The 19,449-nt window shown below is 37.5% G+C and overlaps 1 protein-coding gene and 1 long non-coding RNA gene across 2 annotated transcripts in view; both read left to right on the plus strand.

Annotated features, from left to right (window-relative positions):
- The window catches only part of insig2 (insulin induced gene 2), a 15,050-nt gene extending 4,348 nt beyond the window's left edge, over positions 1 to 10,702 (plus strand). Inside the window, exons 4-6 of the mRNA XM_056464984.1 lie at positions 3,306 to 3,472; positions 4,350 to 4,449; positions 7,049 to 10,702. Coding sequence (XP_056320959.1) covers positions 3,306 to 3,472; positions 4,350 to 4,449; positions 7,049 to 7,090 — 309 coding nt within the window. The 3' untranslated portion in view covers positions 7,091 to 10,702. The remainder of the gene's footprint in view (positions 1 to 3,305; positions 3,473 to 4,349; positions 4,450 to 7,048) is intronic.
- A 6,245-nt stretch (positions 10,703 to 16,947) lies between these two features.
- LOC130234479 (uncharacterized) lies at positions 16,948 to 18,397 on the plus strand. The gene is made up of 3 exons (XR_008838321.1): positions 16,948 to 17,015; positions 18,175 to 18,241; positions 18,320 to 18,397. It is a non-coding gene; the product is annotated as an uncharacterized LOC130234479 (long non-coding RNA).
- The last annotated feature ends 1,052 nt before the right edge of the window (positions 18,398 to 19,449 follow it).

Genomic DNA, 19,449 nt, shown 5'->3' on the forward strand with positions numbered 1-19,449 from the left:
GGTCTAAAAAAGGAGGTGTGTTAAGGCGCGTTGCTATTTTGAGGAGCTAAAATAGACCGCTCAATAGACCAGCTGAGAGGAAGTCTAAAGTCCAGCGCAGAGCACGTAATGCCCAGTTTAGACTGCACGATTTTAGTAGTCGTATCACAGATGTGTTCTGCATGACTATCTGGGCTAGTGCTTCATCACTGCTTTGTTTACACTGCATGGTGGATCGGCGACAGGGGGTGTCACACTGCATGACTTTACAATAAGAAGAATCGCTCTGTCCAAACTACATCTCACAACCAAAAACACGAAGAAAATCTTTTGTGATTTACTACATGATGATAATAATAATTAAAGCTGCAAGCAGCGATGATAGGGACCCCGCACCCGGGCTCACCGCCGCCCGGTGGCGATAGTATGACAGAGAACAGCGGACAATAATATTTTAGGCCGATTAAAAAATGAGAGAAAATCACAGATTTATACCAAACTTCCTCCTGTCAGCAGGTGGCGCTATGACTGTGACTCAATATTTGCATGTAGATGTCTTCAGGAGAGGAATTTTATCCACCATGTGAAGTTTCAGGCATATATGTAAATATGTAACAATTGTGTGGTTAAGTTAAAAGCCAAACTACCTTCTATCAGCAGGTGGCGCTATGACTGTGACTCAATATTGGCATGTAGATGTCTTCAGGAGAGGAATCTTATCTACCATGTGAAGTTTCAGGCTGATCGGACATTGTGTGGATGAGTGATAACAATAATTTGCGATTTCTCCTCAACTTTTGTTCTCTTTTGACCCGGTTGTGGTTTTGCTCAGATGACACGTCAAACAGACTCGGGTGCTCCTGTTAGGTTTCTGCTAGTTTTTCCTCCGTTTCTTGGGTCCAAATAAACTGAAAATAAGTTTAAAAATAAAAAAGACTTTTAACTGTGCGTACACACTGAACGCGGTGAGAGCGTCCAAGGTCGCTCTGGTCGTTCTGGCGACAACGCTGTCTGCCTTCAGCTCCGGCGGCGAAATTCGTCACATTGAAGTCGTATTTAAAGGAGCCGTTGCAGCATATCAGTTACATTCCGTCTTTGGCACTTTAGAAAGTTCAAGTCACACAGCAGAAGCTTATGCAGTAAATATGGCTTTAGATCAAATGGAAAGGACACAGCATCGTAACTTTTAAATCTGCACAGATTCCAAATCCTGTCTTCAAGCACTTGAAGCTTCTAAGTGTGATCACCCCATAATAACCCCATGATTTAAAAGAAAATGACCACACTAGAAAACCAGAAGTTCAACATGATCTTCTGTTGGATTCCAGGTCATACGTGGAAATGAACTGGCAGATGAAACTGCAAAAAAGGCTATCTCCTTAAATGTGACCGAATGTTTAATTCCTCCTGATGACTTGAAACCCACCATCAATTTGTACATATCCAAACATGGCAAAGAGAATGGCACAACTGCATCAACAACAAATTACATGAAATTAACCCGAAAATAAATGAAAGACATTTAGCAAATTATAAATTCGACACCAGGCGTGATCAGACTGTCTATACCAGATGTCGAATTGGACATTTGACACATTCATATTTATTAAATAACGAAGAATCACCTAAATGTAATATCTGCCAGACTGCTCTCATCATCAAACATATTTTGTTGGAATGTAGAAGTTTAAATTCCATTAGACAACATGTTTATAAGGAGAGCACTTTGATGGACATTTTTAATAAGGTACCACCAGGAAGAGTTTTACTTTTCTTTTTTATTATCAAAAATAGAACTGAAAAACCATATTTAACTTTGAGTTAATTTTTTGTAAATTTTATCTATTTATATTTTAAGTAATTTTTAAAAATATAATACGAATTTGTTTTATCATGTAATATTTTAATGTATATCCATTTGGCCACAAAATAGCCATAAGATGCTGATGTGGCAATAAATGTGTAATAAATAAATAAATCAGTTACATTCCCACTTTTACCATTTTTGATGGAAAAATCCACTTCGCGCCGCAGCTTATTGTCTAACAGGGCTGTGTTTACTCTCTTAATGAGTTATGGGAAGGCCCACACGAAATCTGCGCGCGCAGAATTCTGCAGAGTTTTAGCTCATTATTAATTCTGTTTATTTACTTGTGTGTAAATCTATATTTATTCAGTTTTTAAATTAAGTACAGTAATATTATTGACTAATATGAAAATCTGATTTATGTACAGTGCAGTGTGTACAGTAATATTCTCTGTCTTTTAGTAGAGATATTATATGAGAGACTTGCTTTGTTTATTAAATAAAGTGAATCTAATTGGATTTGCATTTTAAACATTAAATGAAAGTTAAAAGATGTTATTTTTTATTTCACATATTGAGGTTTTAGTTATGATAATCCCAAAATCCGCAGATTTTTATCAAAATTCTCAGCAGAAATAGCAAAAACCGTCCGCAGATTCCGTCTGGCTCTAGTAATGAGCATGTGTCCGTAATATGAAACGTTCACATGTCTTCTGCAAGTTTATTTAAGATGTAGAATGCACTGAAAGCGTCCGCATAGAGAGAGACACCGCAGCGCTGCTAAAGATTACAGTTTGAGTTTGTAGCTAAATTGTTAGCAGTGCCAAACAGCATTTCCTGTTGTTTACATCCTCGCTACAACATGCCATTAGCGCCAGACACTGTGCATGTAACAGATCAACAAATAAAAACACTCACAGGTTGTGAGCTTCGGCTGTCATGGCTGGAGCTGCTCCTCTGAGGACTGAATCCAGCACTGAACCGGAGAGATTCTGGAAGCTGTCCCTTATCAAACACTACAGCTAGCTCTGTATTATAATCCTCTGGAACAGAATTCAATTAAACTGTGAGCACTTCTCTCTTTGTGTCGAGTCATTTGGAAACCCAAATACAGAAGCTCTGTGGGAATAGCAGCGTTTGGACGCCATTTTAGCTTTCTCTGCTTTAACATTACAGCTCCTCTGGCTGTGGCCCGTCGCTGCGCAGGGTATTTGCAAGCGTTTGAGATCTCACTAGCCTGGATGTATTGTTTTTGTAGTCCCCAAACTTCATTCGCTGTAGGCTAGGCTAAGCTAGCTCTGTTAAAGCCAGTGTCTCCCTTAGCATTGAACTTTGAGCGTCGTGCATTCAGAGATGTCGTTTATGTTCACACAGCTACATCACACATCAACTAAAGCTTAAAATATCATACGGTAGTGGACCACCCCTTTAAGCATTTCATTAGGCAGTGTTGCTAACTGATTATGCGTGATTCGATTGCTGATGGGTGACGTGTTGTCTTTAACGCTGGCCTCAACAGAAGGTGGACTTTGCCAACAACGTGCAGCTGTCGCTGACGCTAGCGGCTCTGTCTGTGGGCCTGTGGTGGACGTTTGACCGCTCGCGAAGCGGTTTTGGACTGGGAGTGATCATCGCCATCCTCGCCACGCTCGCCACTCAGCTGCTGGTCTACAACGGAGTCTTTCAGTGAGTCTCTGTCACACTTCAGCTAACGAGAGCTACTGATGAGGGTCACCTGAATTTAACATAGCGTGCTTTTAGATGTCATCATCAGTAGTTTTAAGGAAATCTATAAGCTAGTGTCTCCAAAACAGCGACAAAATTCACATGTAGAAGATGTAAACCTGATGTAAACATGTATAATTTGCAGATGAATCAACAATTATACTTCAGTTTCTCATCAAATCTTCTGACCAATCGAATGCTCTGCAGTGTCTGACATGCCCCGCCCACGTCTACTCATTGGCTGTTCGTTTAATGCGCTTGAGCTCAACCGCTCTCACTGACTCTCAGAGCTCTGATAAACTAAACGCTATTGGCTGATTTTTATTTATTGTTTTAAAAGGGGAGGAGCTTCTCTATATCCTCTTCATATTTCAGGTTGTAGTTATATCAGATTTCTAAAATGCACATTTCAAAGCAGTTCATGCGACATTTAAAAGGTTAGTTCACACACAAATTAAGATTAACACATGATCTACTCACCCTCAAGTTACCCTGGGTGTGTTTGACTCTCTTATTTCAGTCAAATCTAGTGGAGCTTGTGTTAAAAGTGTCTTCGGCTTGTCCAGCTCCACAATGGCAGCAGTTCAAAACAAGTCCTGATAAATATCCTCAATAAAAAGTGCCTCACGTGGCAATCCTTCATTCTGTCTCATTTATGAGCCACTTTCCTCATGGAGAACAGAAAATTATCAAAAACGTTCCAAATTAACTGGTATTGCTATACTTGTGGGGACATTTAGTCCCAACAACATTAGGAATACAAGGTCTGCACACTCTAACAATCTTTCTCTCTCTCACACACATCAGCGAGTGTTTAATGTGTGTATAATGTGCGCAGGTACACGTCCCCTGATTTCCTCTACATTCGCTCCTGGCTGCCGTGCATCTTCTTCGCAGGAGTCATCACTGTGGGCAATATAGGACGACAGCTGGCTCTGGTAAACACACACACACACACACACACACACACACACACGTGTACTTTTTGAGTACATTTAAAAATGTGTTCTTTTACTCTTACTCAAGTAAATTAGACTATAAAAGTAAATAAAATAAGTAAATTAGAGTAAAATCAGTACTCTTACTTCACTACATTGGTGGCGTTCCTCCGTTACTGTCAAATGATAATAAATATGATTCATATGACTTGTTTGCAAATATCGCGAGGCGCTGCTCTGGAGCAGTTGTGTCGTGAGATTGCTGTAGAGATGCGTCTACTGCTTTCTGTTGCGCGTGCACACATATGTTGGAATCGTTGGTTGGGATGTAGTCGAGAAACATGTGTGATTGGTTTATACTGCGGTCACGCCATGGCCATCTGCGGTTTCCAGAGGGACGGTCACACTGTCTGTGTAGTGAGTTTATCAGACCAGGTCACCCGCGGCCTCAAGTTCAGTCTATGTTTTCACTCCAAGATGTCAACAAGAACAGTTTAAAAATATATACATCGAACTGACATTGCAACTTATACATGAGTTACAGCTTCAACCTAAACAAACACGTTCTACTCGTAAGTGTCAATATTATCCCAATTTGAACCTTATTAATGATAACTATGGGTCAACTAAAGAAACTGCTGTATAATGGAATAACTGACTACCTATTTACACTGTTAACCATTAAAAATATAACATGTTAACACTATTTCTATGTTAAAAAAATAATGTTTAAGTGTTATTTTTAATGGTAAACAGTGTGTCAAAGACTTATATGTATGACTTCATATATAAAAAAATAAATATATATATATATATATATATATATATATATATATATATATGAAGTCAGAATTATTAGCCCCCCTGTATATTTTCCCCAATTTCTGTTTAATAGAAAGATTTTATCAACACATTTCTATAGTGTTAATAACTCTCTAATAACTGATGTCTTTTCTCTTTGTCATGATGACAGTAAATAATATTAGACTAGATATTCTTCAAGACACTAGTATTCAGCTTAAAGTGACATTTAAAGGCTTCACTAGGGTAATTAGGGTAAAGTTAGGGTAATTAGGCACCTTAAAATGGTTTTATAGGAAATACTGTGAAATATTTCTTGCTGTGGTAAACATCATTTGGGAAATATTTGAAAATTCACAGGAGGGCGAGTTATTTTGACTTCAGCTGTGTATATATATATATATATATATACTGTATATTTGTAATTAGTTAGTTTTTACCAGTGGTGTAAAGTATGGTAAAACTCACCTGTTTAACTCTGTAAAATGAGGATAGTAGAGTGTCTTTAAACCACCTCTTACACTGCAAAAAAGGCTTCTCTTTGAGTTTTTATCTTGTTTTTAGTCCAAATGTCAAAGAAATCTTAAATCAAGAAGCATTTTCTAGACAAGCAAAACATATAGTCTTGTTTTCAGCTATAATGAGTCAAAATTAAGTGAGTTTTTCCTTAAAACAAGCAAAATAATCTGACAATGGGTAAGCAATATAATGGTATTTCAAATCAAAAACTGGATTATTTAGTTTACCCCATTGTCTGATTATTTAGCTTGTTTTAATGGAAAAACTCACTTCATATTGACTCATTCTTACCCGTCAACCCTCGCGTTTTTCCTGGGATTCTCCCATATTTTACAGTTCTATCATCCCGTAAAAGTATTTTCCCGTATTTCTCCTGTATTTTCAGTCTATCTCTGAAGGTTGGCGAATAAACATTAAAGAGCCAAGCCGAGCTATACGTAACCCATACCGCCGAACCACCAGGGGTCGCCCCTTGCTCTTAAATGTGAGTCTGTTCTGTGCTTTCGCTTTGTTTAGGCATGCAAACACTTTGAAATAAATTTAAAAACGGCGGGAATCCCTTTCCGTTCCATAACAGGTGCCGTCTCCCCTTCATATGCAATCCTCAAAACAGTCATATAGCGGTGCGTGACTGTCAGCTGACGCGCTCTATAGTAATAAACAGACGCTGCTTCCCAAGTGGATTCTGTACACGCGATATGAAGCGGAGTGAAAGTCTGGGTTTTGAGTGTGTGTTTAAACAGACATATACACATAATAATAATAATAATAATATCTAAAGATGTTGATCTAGATGGGATCAAACATAACTAATTTTGTCCTAAATGAGCATGAAAAGTCAGGGAAGCAATCGAACGCTTCCATTATAACGTTAGATGTGTGCATTATTAAAGTGACTCCTCTGTTATGTAATGTATGAAAAGAAAAACATCTAAATAAATAAGAGATTCATTCGCTGCTCTTAAATCAGAATGTGTAAGTTATAAATAACTGTAAGTTAAATAACTGTAAATAATAAATAAAACGTATTACTGATCATTTAATTGAGGCAATCCCTTATTATGGTGGGCATATCCCTCATTTTCACATCCCAGTGTTGACAGACACGCTCATTATTTCTGAAAACAAGACTATAATATTTTACTTGTCCAAAAAATGCTTCCTGATTTAAACATTCTGAGATATTTTCTAACTAAGAAGCTCATCTTTAGCAGTGTATCTGTTATAACATGAGCAGTTTCTCCGTGTGCTGCCTCTGAAACGGTGTTTTTCCCTGCAGTACGAGTACAAAGTGAGTCAGGAAAAGAGCCACCAGGACTGATGGAGGATCCTCTGGAGGGCTCTGTGTTTGAGGATGGACAGTGTTTATGAAGCTTCTCCTGCCTCCTCTGACCGCAATCATCATCATCATCATCATCATCACGCACACTGAAACACTTCTGACCGCAGCAAAAGTGCCAAACAGACTCTCACGGCCGAGAGCGAAGCCTGTTCATCCGGACACATCACAATCATTGTTTTCTCCACTCGTACGGGTGGAGGAAAACACAGACACTGCTGGATCTCATTCATCATGAAATGTTCAAATATGTGTGTGTTCACTTAATTAATTATTCCTCCAAGTGTCATTTCAACCCGCTGAGAGCTTCGTTCATCTTCAGGACACAAATGAAGATATTTTAGATTAAATCTGCTATATATTGAGTACTTGGAACTGGAATTGCCATAACTATATGAAATGATGCTGATATGAGCACTCTAAAGTATCCTTATAGCTTGATGAAACTCAGATTGAGCCACGGACGTCTGTTTTGAGGATGTGTTTGGTCTTTTTTTGGACCCTTGCTGTTTATGGAGGACGAGAGAGCTCCAGGATTTCATCTAAAATAGCTTCATTTGTGTTCAGAAGATGAACAAAGCTCTCAGGGGATTGAAACAACATTGGCGAGGTGTTTTAATTTTGTGTGAACTGACCCTTTAATGCATAGAGTATTATATCAGGGCATCTTCTTCATCATGAGGGGTTCGTAAGACATCCTGAAGTGTCTCAGATCCTCCACAGACTCAACAACACTTCAGTTTCTCAGCACTGAATCTTCAGATGGGCTTCAACAAGCGGTTTCGTACTGCTGTCATTACTAGTTTAATGCTAGTTTCTCATTCCTGATAGTAACCTGGTGATACCGACCCATTCTGAAGGACTCAGCACAAAAATAGTTTCGAGTTTTTGTGTTGTTTCTAGTTCAGAAATCTCAAAATTGTCAAATCTAGAAGTGTTTTCTGGACAAGTAAAGCAGATTGTCTTGTTTTCAGAAATAATAAGCCCAAATTAAATGGGTTTTTCATTGAAACAAGCAAAATAATCCACCAATGGGGTGAGTAAACGCTTTAAACTGAATACTAGTTTATCTTACTTTGCTTGTTTTAAGGAAAAACTGGTTTAATTTAGTCTCATTCTCTCTGAAAACAAGCCAATATTTTATCCTTGTCTAGAAAATGCTTCTTGATTGAACGTTTTTAGGTATTTAAACTAGAAATGAGACAAAAACTCTTAAGATTTTTCGTTTTTTGCAGTGTGATCAATGCAAAATGCACCAGAGTAATAGTAAATGGTTCGTTCACTCATGACAAGATGAAGATTCTGTTGTTAATTACTGTCCCTCATGTTATTTCAGTCTTCAGAGAGCTTCGTTCATCTTCTGAACACGAATGCGGATATATTAGATGTAATCCTGGAGCTCTCTTCGTCCTCCATAGACAGCAAGGGTCCCGAGATGCTCGAAGTGCAGAAAAGACGAAACCATCCTCAACACAGGCCACGTGTGTTCAGTGTTCAGCTGGAATCATATGAAGCTCCAACAACACTTATGTGTTATCACCAATAACTTCAGTATTAGATCAATACGATGTTCATGGATGTTGCATTGATGACTCTAATGGCAGTATGATTTACTGTCCATAGTAAACACACACTCGGATGAGCTGATTGGAAAGAGAAAACATTGGCAAACAAAGTCAAACATGATGTTTGACATGGCAAAAACGGTTTTGTTTTTTTTTGTTTTTTGCTGTATTCGTCAGTTTTTGCACTTAAGAGTGTTCTTGGATCTTTAACTGTAATCATACGAAAGTCCAGAAACACCTTTGTGTGGCAAAAAGAAATGTAAAAACAGCAGATGTATAGCAAAAAACAGTCAAAACAACAATTATGCAGCAAAAAATAAATAACGTGAAGCATAAAAAACCTGTAAAACAAAAAATGTGTGGCTCAGCAAGTTTAAAACACACCAAAACAAATGAACAAAACAAACAAACAAATGTTTGCAAAGAAAAACCATGTAAAAACAACAAACAAATATGCAGGAAATAATATTAAAATTAAATGTGCACCAGAAAAACTATTTAAAAAAAGTAACTGTGCAAAAAAAAACTGTACAAAAACAACAGCAAATGTGCACAAGAAAACCCAGTAAAACAACAATTATGCAGCAAAAAATACAACAAAAAATGTGCAGCAAAAATATCAGTAAAATTAATTGTGGAGCAAAAAATGTAAAAACAACAAACAAATATGCAGCAAAAAAATGTTCAAAATAAATGTGCACCAGAAAAGCTATTAAAAAAGCAAATGTGCACAAGAAAAACTGTAAAAAAAAAAAAAAAAAAAAACAGCAGCAAATGTGCCCCGAATGAAAACCCAGTAAAAATTTACAGTTATGCAGTAAAAAAAAATTGTAAAAACAAAATATTTGCAGCCAAAAAACTTAAAAATAAATGTGCGCCAGACAAACTATATAAAAAAGCAAATGTGCACAAGAAAACCCAGTAAAAACAAAAAAAAAATGTGCAGCAAAAAAGAAATCCATAAAAACAAAATATTTACAAACTAAAAATGTAACACCAGAATGACTAAAAAAACCAATGTTTGCTAGGAAAAACCATGAAAAAACAATAAATGTGCAGCAAAAATCTGTATAAACATCAAATGTGCTGCAAAAAATAAATGTGCTGCAAATTAGTTTTTTAAAATAAATGTGTGCCAGACAAAACTAAAAACAATTATGCAGCAAAAAAGAAAACAAAAAAATGTGCAGCAAAAAAAAATCTGTTAAAACAAAATATTTGCGGCTCAAAAATGTAAAAAATACCAAAATAAATGTAAAATGTGCAGCAGAATAACTAAAAAAAACATGTAAAAACGACAAATGTGTTGCAGAAAACTGTAAAAAACCAACAACAAATGTGCAGCATAAAAACGGCAGTGAATGCGTGCCCTGATCTGATTCTGAAGTCTGTGTTTACTGAGTGTTTACAGTTTTGTTTTGCCGCACAGAAGTGTTGTTGGAGCTTCATATGATTCCAGCTGAACACTGAACACACGTGGCCTGTGTTGAGGATGTTTCTGGTCATTTCTGGACTTTGACCATCTCGGGACCCTTGCTGTCTATGGAGGATGAAGAGAGCTCCAGGATTACATCTAATATATCCGCATTCGTGTTCAGAAGATGAACGAAGCTCTCAGAGGACTAAAAAAACACGAGGAAGAGTAATTAATAACAGAATCTTGACTTCTGGGTGAACTAACCCTTTAAAATGATTCCCAATGACGATTCTGACCAAAGCCTTATAATATCAGCGTGAAGTGAAAAGAAGAGCGCCGTCTGTGACCTGATTCTGGATAAATCAAGGGAGATTTCTTTAGTTCTGTTTTGATTCATTAGCATATTTAATGAAATGTGGGTAAGATGCGGATTGAGCGGGATGGAAATGTGTTATGAAGTGTTACACTGAGCTAATATTTAGGACTGAGCAGTTGTTGTGTTGTTCTCATGCATGGACGATGAGCAACGGTTTGTATTCAGCCTCTTTTATTGATTTTAAAGTGAAACGTTTGTTATAACCACATCTGCGCATTAAAAGACTTTTGTTGAAATCAGTGTCTGTTCACACTGGAAGCTGCACTCTATCATCAATGCCACATTTAAAGTTGCAGTGTGTAATTTCCTCCACTAGAGGGAGGTTGTTGTATTCACAACTAACAAAGAATTGAATTTCTGAAAGGATTGCCACATTTAAAGGCGCAGTGTGTATTTTCTTCCACTAGAGGGCGTGTATTCGCAACAAACAAATGTGTATTTATTTATTTTTTATGAAAAATAAGAGAACTATTTGAATTTCTGGATCGAATGGCACATTTAAAGCCTCAGTGTGTAATCTTCTCCACTAGAGGGCATGTATTTACAACAAACAAGGGTGTATTTTTTTTACGAAAAATATGAGAAGCAAGGCAAGGCAAGTTTATTTATATAGCACATTTCATACACAGTGGCAATTCAAAGTGCTTTACACAAACAGGAATAAAAGAAACAAGTATAAGAAAAATAAAAACAAAAAATAATAAAAATGGTTAAAAAATTAAATAAATAAGCATAAAAACAGATAAAATGGGTTATAAAATAATAAAAAAGAAGAGAAAAATAGAATAAAGCACTATAACTTCTGAAAGGAGAGCCAAATTTAAAGGTGCGGTGTGTAGTAGTTTTCACAACAAACAAAGGTGTCATTTTTTAACACAAAACTTCTGGAACCATTTGAATTTCTAGAGCGAATGCCACATTAAGAGGTGCAGTGTGTAATTTTGGCATGTATTCACAACAAGCAAAGAATTATTTATTTTTTTAGTGAAAAATAAAGGCAAATTGTTTAATTTCTGAAACAAATGCCACATTTAAAGACGCAGTGTGCCATTTTTTCCACTAGAGGGCATCCATTCACAACAAACAAACGTGTATTTATTTATTTTTTGTGAAAATAAGGGAACCATTTGAATTTCTGGATCGAATGGCACATTTAAAGCCTCAGTGTGTAAGTTTGTCCACTAGAGAGCATGTATTAACAACAAGGCGTATTTATTTCTTTACGAAAAATATGAGAAGCACTAGAATTTCTGACATTTAAAGGTGCAGTGTGTAATTGTTTTCACAACAAACAAAGGTGTCTTTTTTTAATGCAAAAATTCTGGAACCATTTGAATTTCTGGAACAATTGCCAGATATAAAAGTGCAGTATCGAATGGCACATTTAAAGCCTCAGTATGTAATTTTCTCCACTAGAGGGCGTGTATTCACAACAAACAAAGGCCTATTTAATTATTTTTCCAAAAAAATAAAGGAAAAAATTTAATTTCTGAAGCGAATGGCACATTTAAAGGTGCTGTGTGTCATTTATTTTCACAACAAACAGGTGTAGTTATTAAGCACATTCTGATTCGACCATTTGAATTTCTGGAACAAACACCACATTTAAAGGTGCAGTGTGTAATTTTCTCCACTAGAGGGCGTGTTTTCTCAACACACAAAGCTGTATTGGTGTAGCACAGACATTCTGGAACCGTGTGAACTTCTGGACCAAATGCCAGATTTAAAGAGACAGAGTGAGTTAAGGGTGAAACCGTTTAGAGTAGATTTTGTTTAGTAATGAAGCCAGAGATTGACAAATGGGAGTATATTCTATACATCCGCTACTAACATGACGGATGTCACTTGAATGTCAAGATAGCAGTACATAAAGCTGCAGAAAAAACCAGAGCAGAGTAAAAACACTTCATTTTGACTCATATTTCTAAAATAAAACCACAGTATTTTTCGCTTGTCTAGAAAATGCTTCTTGATTTCAGAATCCTCAGATATTCGGACAAGAAACCAGACAAAACTCTAAGTAATAAAGTATATTTAGCAGTTTACACACACACACACACTGCTGTAGTCCTGGTCATGGCTCAGTGTGTTTAATCGATGTACATCGGTGTGTGTGGTCTGGTGTAACTGCTCAAAAGCTGAACATCCAGCGATCGCTAACTCTCCGAGGACAGATTTCTGGCAAGAATATGATTTGTGTCACACACACACACACACACACACGCACGCACACACACACACACACACACTCCGTCTCTCTGTGTGTGTGTCGGTTAAAGCAGAAGATGTGCAGTTAATCCATTCTTCTCAGTTGCAGACGGTGTGAAGCGGCTGATCTCTCGCAGCTGTCTGCCGTTTATCTCTTTTCTTTCAGGAATGTCTGCTTTATACACCAGTTATGAACGTCTCAGACTGGATAATGGATCATACACTGCAAAAAATAAAGGCTTTTCTTACTTAGAGATTTTGTTTCTGATCCAAAATATCGAAAACTTCTTAAATCAAGAAGCATTTACTAGAAAGCAAAAATAATTGAGTCAAAATGAAGTGAGTTTTCTGATGAAACATGCTAAATAATCTGCCAATGGGGTGAGGATAAGAAATTAGTCTTGGCTTTGACATGATATTACTTTTCTTACTCCATTGGCAGATTATTTTACTTGTTTTAATAAAAGAAACAGATGTAACGTTTCAGTTTTATTGCATTGAACACTTTTAGTTCGGGTCAATTAAATGTTTTTAATTCAGTGCTGTTGAATTCTTAGATACATTAAATTAGAAATGTTTTGTAGTAATAATCATCCTTTATTAGTGCAATGAGTTTCATAATTTTTTTTAGAGTTCAATCAACCTGTAGGGTCTTACAGTTTTCATCTTCATGTCATGACACTGGGAGGTTTCCTCTCATGGATGAAGAGCTGCTGTGAAATATTAGATTCGTCTAGAGAACACATCACTCATAGCACAGCGTTTTTATAAAAACCTTCATAAATTAGAAGCTTCACACTGTACTTTACCTGCTGGATCGGCTTTGATCCTCATGACAAACCGGCTCTTTCTGAATGCTGGAAAATTCCTGCCTACCTGAAAAATCATGCCTTAGTAAATCTAGCCGATAAGTGTAGTGCAGGTCGAGTGAGAGAATCTGATTCTGAATGCATCAGGACGCATGTTTTTAACATGGGACAACTGTGTTTAGTGTAAGCCTGCTTTAATGAGTGGTGGAAAGTGTACTGAAAGATACTATACTTGCCAAAATAATGAGTGCAAGTAGAGTAAAAAACAACCCAGGCTCATCCTGAGAATGTACCCCTGTCTACATTTCTGGAGAGCGCCAAATACGTCCCAGGAGCTACGTTTCTTTGCAGTTTTTGTTTTCGTGGATCCACCAGAGGCCACTGTGTATGTTTTTCCAGATCTCAAGTTTCTCAAGAGCGCCATTCAGGCCTGCTGCTCTCATGTAAATCCAAAAGAGGCCGCTGTCGACTGACTGACTGAGCAAACGACCTGTGTTGCATAATGCAGCTCACCACCAAAAATAAACACAGAACAGTCTAAACACAGACACTGATCATTCATTCATTTTCTTTTCAGCTTAGTCCCTTTATTAATCCAGGGTCACCACAGCGGAATGAACCGCCAACTCATCCAGCATATGGTTTACACCGCGGATGCCCTTCCAGATGCAACCCATCACTGGGAATCATCCTTACACACTCATTCACACACATTCACTACGGACACTTCAGCTTACCCGATTCACCTGTACCACATGTCTTTGGAGATGTGAGGGAAACCGGAGCACACCAACATGTGGAGAACATGCAAACTCCACACAGAAACACCAACTGAGCCAGCTGAGGCTCGAACCAGCGACCTTCTCGCTGTGAGGCCACAGAAACATCGATAGCCAACTATTCTCTGAAACTTAGCCTTGTTTCAGCCATGACGTCTGTGTTTGGACATCGTTTAAGCACAGCAGATGCTGGGAAGACACTTAAATGTGATTGAAGAACTCTCTTGATGTGTTGTCGACTCCTGCAGTATATCTGAAGCCTGTTAAGAAACGTCACGCACTTGTACAGCTGGATTGTTTCCCTCTCGGATGTCTGTCGGACCGTGAAACTGTGCTGTTCAGTGAGCACTACAGGTGCATGGTGTGTCTGTCTGATCAGCTTGAGGATCAGGAGCTCGCAGTGGAACCAAACAACAACACAGGTTTGATCATTAAGGAGGATCCGGACAGCCGTCACAAGATGAACTTCTCATACTTTCTTTCCTTTTCAAAAGCTAGTACTTACCTGTGAAAGTTCCCCTGAAATTAAAATATTATCTTATGAGATGTTAGGATCAGTAGTTTTAGGGATATCTCTAATCTAGGGTCTCCAGACTTCACATTTACATGATATAAACCTGATGTTAACGTCCAAAGTTTGCAGTCTGTCACTGATTGTAACGAGGAGGCTGAGGCTGTGTTAGAATCCATATGCAGAAGTTTATTAGAGGGATTAGACAGAGACATCAACGAGTAAACAGGCGGAAACTAAGCAGTCCAAACCAATCAACAAACACAGGGGCAAATCCAGACAACGTAGTAAGAGTGCAGCAGAAGTTCAGTATCACAACAATATGTCCAAAACAGAGCAAGAGGGCAAAGACTGAGAGCGTACATAATCAAAGCAGGCAGGGTCATACACAGGACAGCAGTCAGGAAAGTCATTGGAACAACGCTTGGTATGAGACGAAAAGAATGTCAGAATCGGCAGGCTAGAGCAGGAGCTCCATTGAATATACTGGGGTAAAATAAATGCTCATGTTATAAAGACATAGAGGGGGGAAATGTCATTTACTGCAGTGCTTCTTGTGCAAGCTGAGACCCACTCTACATCAGATATCACTCAGCCAGTGGAGATCACAGATTTTTAAAGAAAACAGACCTTAAATGCGGCGATTTTGCAATGGCAAACAGTTCACTGGAAGCACTTAACCCAGGTTACTGGCAAATTAAAAGTCCTATTAGCATGCTTCAGCATATACCCTAGTAATATGCTTATTTTACGCGGCCGCCATTTTAAAGAAACAATGTGAGGCTACGGTGGGAAGAAACCCGGACCAGCAATGTAAACATTGCAGTAACATGATGTGGATTACAAACCTCCAGCTGAGATTTCAAAATGCAGAAATGGTGTAAACACCACTCTAATATCATTCAGTAAGATTACTTTAAACAATTAAAAGCAATTTAGCCTCAAAAAACATCACAATCTCTGTAAGAGTAATACGCTCAAGTGTCCTATAGGCTTCAGTTCATGGCAGCAGGTGGGGATGCTTTCCTGCTTCAGCCTATGTAACCTGTGATAATACACTGCAGTCCTCTGTAGCACATGTTCCAATGTAACTCCCAACGATACTTCTGGGTTTCTTCCCACCGCAGCCTCGACTTCACTTTTTAAAATGGCGGCCACGTGAGATCAGTCTATAGGTGCATTCGACTTCGTGCAGCGCTGCGCAGATCGATCGAAATCTGTCTTTAAGCGGTGCATGCTGGTTAGAAATGTTGTCCGGATTGACGCCACGTGACTGTCACATGTGGCCTCAAAGTACCGCAACTGAGATCTAAGATCAGACAACTGATTCAGCCAGTGCAGCATCTGAAGACTTATATATATATATATATATATTTTATTAAGCCCATAAACCGGGTATACAATTTATACATACAACAACAGATAGGCAGAACAGCCGTCTTTAACAATGAAGAAAAAGAACTGTAAAAAACAAAAAAAAGAAGAAGAAAGAGTTAAACACAGGGGGTATATAAAAAATACATATTGAAAAAGCTAAATTTACTCATTAAACATAGAGAAAGAGCCGCAGACAGTTGAAGTTTTAAAGCCTTTTTGTTATGAGTTAAAGAACTATTTTATTAAATACTTATAAAATTATTTATATGATTATAATATATATATATATATATCCTGTCCAGCCGTTTATACGCAGGTTTTAAAAGTGACATTGATGTACCTGCTCTTTCTGGGAAACTTTTTTTTTTAAAGTGTAGTTCACTTATTTCAGGAATGACCTTTTGTTCAATCCTTTTGGATTATAGTTTTATATCTATAAATGTAAATAAATGTAAACCCCTTTTTAGCATATTCAAACAAGAAGTATTAGCCAAAAGAGTGATGTTTAAACTCCTAAAATGTGTGTTTATTGCTTTGTCTTTAATGGGCCTATTCATTTCTCTGTTTTTATTACACTCTGGATTCCCCTTATTTCATGTGTTTATATGTTTAATTCATAATTCCCTTATTGTTTAAAAATGAACTAGTTTGTAGAGACTGTATTCTGTTTTATTTGCACTGTAAATCCTTTGTTGATATAAATGTAAAATAATGATGACGCCATGTGATCAGTCATGACTGCAGCTACTTGGCTGTCCGGCTTGACTGCACCGATTTCAACTCCGCCCCCTCCTGCGCTCGGCTAGTCTCGTTGATCACCGGCTGCAGCCGTGCTTCATGTCGAACGCACCTAATGTTAACTCCAGTAAGTAGGGTGTTATATTCACTTTAAATAAAGCGATTCTCTTTAATGCAGTTGATGCAGAATCATTCACAAATTAGTTGTGGCGAAAAATGCTGATTAGCGATTAATCTGCTATATTAGCGATTAATATCACTAGTCTAGTAAACGTTAGCTTGTTTACAACAGCTTGTTGCATAGTGCACTACAACTAACACGCCAAAGCCGTTCCTTGGCGTAAAGTTAACTTAATGTAACAATGCTAGTATATTGTTCAGCTGTGGGTTTACTAAATGAACACTATGCTACGTCCGAACTGACCCCAGCACCCCACACTGAGGTAAAGTTAGATTTATATTCACACATTATTACTTTGTCCTCAATAATATAATTCCGAAAAAGTATTATTTGCTAAATAGTGAAATTATATTAGCAGCCAACGACTATCAAATACAACAGTGTTGACAGTCAGTTAAATAATAGTGCTAGTGTTGTTATGAAGTCGTGTTTACATGTTATTTCAATCCGAGTATTCAAAGATAGAGGTAAAGTTGGTTTTATATTCGGATATTCAGACTTTCTCCTTAATAATATAATCTCAGAGAAGTATTCTTTGCTAATTCTAAATAGGGAAATCATATTAGCAGCAAATGACTATCAAAGTAGAGCATTGTCCACATAGATAGTGCTAATGTTGTTTAGAGGTCATACTTGTATGCTAATTCCGATCGAATATTCAAAGTAATAGAGGTAAAGTTGGATTTATATTAGCACACTCCTTCATTTAGCAGTCTCTATATTGTTTACCATGTTACTTTGAATATTCGATCGGAATTAGCATGCAAGTATGACCTCAAGACAACATTAGCACTATCTAATTGACTGTGGACAATGCTGTACTTTGATAGTCATTTGCTGCTAATATGATTTCCCTATTTATAATTTACGAAGAATACTTTCTGACATTATAATATTAAGGAGAATATCTGAATATCCGAATATGAAACCTCTATGTAAACAATGTGTCACAAGTGTCACTGAACGAATGTGTGAATATAAAACCAACTTTACCTCCATGCCCCTCACTGTATTCTTGTTTTTAATGCTGATTTTTAATGAAAGTTTTACTTTGAGTTATGTGTGAAATGTGCTGCAGTGTAAATAAACTTGTCTTGCCTTGCAGTGTCATGGACTAAATAAAATGACAGAGAACAGGAAAATGGACATAAGATCATTTTTCAACATGCCAAGTGAGTACTAAAAGTTCCCATATTTAGTCAGTTTGGCTTTAAGAATGGGTTCTTATTAAATTACTAATGTCACAATAGTAATCAGAGGCAAAGGAGACCGAAATGATTGAGGGACAGGTGCAGCAGGGCCGATCAGATGCACAGCATCAGGTAGGTGTGTTCTGCTTTTATTGAAGGGATAATGACAGAATCTTTTTTTAAGAGGGGGTGAACAGTTTCTTGAATGTTTTGGGAGTTTTGTCTGTTCAGCAGATGAACATCACAGGCTCAGTTTACAGTAAGATCTGTCAATTTAACAAGTGTAATGTAGATAAGTTAGTTATTATCAGTGTGGAAAACATCTTCTCCTGCGTGTTTCTCTGCTTCAGCAGTCAATCTGTTCTGTGAAAGCGAGAGTAGAGGAAGGGGCTGTAAAATGATATGTAAATGATTATTAAATAATTGATTTTGTTACGAAACATGACTTATTTTAAATATAATTTTCATGTTTGTATTGCTTGTGTATGTTGATGGCTTGACTGTAAACAACATAACAAACAATGCAATAAATAGTTTAAAAGAAAGTCAAAACCTGCATATTTATAATTAAAAATTTGATTTCGACACTGACAAAATATACACCTCAAAAGTGGGTAAAATATGGGAAAAACCCAAGTGCTGCATTCAGAATTATATTTAAAATAAATCACGGTGGCGCAGTGGGTAGCACGATCGCCTCAATGCAAGACGGTCGCTGGTTCAAGCCTCAGCTGGGTCCGTTGGCTTTTCTGTGTGGAGTTTGCATGTTCTCCCGGTGTTGGCGTGGGCTTCCTCCAAATAATTGTGCACGTCTACAAAAAAAAAAACAAATGCAAAAACTGCATTCAGAAACAGTTGAGTTCCCCCTCCCGTTCTTCACAGTCGTTTGGCCCATGGGTGCTCTGGTTTCCCCCACAGTCCAAACACATGCGCTATAGGGGAATTGATGAACTACATTGGCCGTAGTGAATGAGTGTGTATGGGTTTTTTCCCAGTACTGGGTTGTGGCTGGAAGGCCACACGCTGCGTAAAACATGCTGGAATGGTTGGCGGTTCATTCCGCTGTGGCGATCCCTGATAAATAAGGGACTAAGCTGAAGGAAAATGAAAAATGAAGCCAACCATTGGGTTTGTCCAAATTTTACCCAAATTTGGGCTGAAATATCCTGTCGTTTTGTAGAGTTTAATAC

Source organism: Danio aesculapii, chromosome 9 (assembly GCF_903798145.1).
Source record: "Danio aesculapii chromosome 9, fDanAes4.1, whole genome shotgun sequence".
In the NCBI taxonomy this organism is placed as follows: Eukaryota; Metazoa; Chordata; class Actinopteri; order Cypriniformes; family Danionidae; genus Danio; species Danio aesculapii.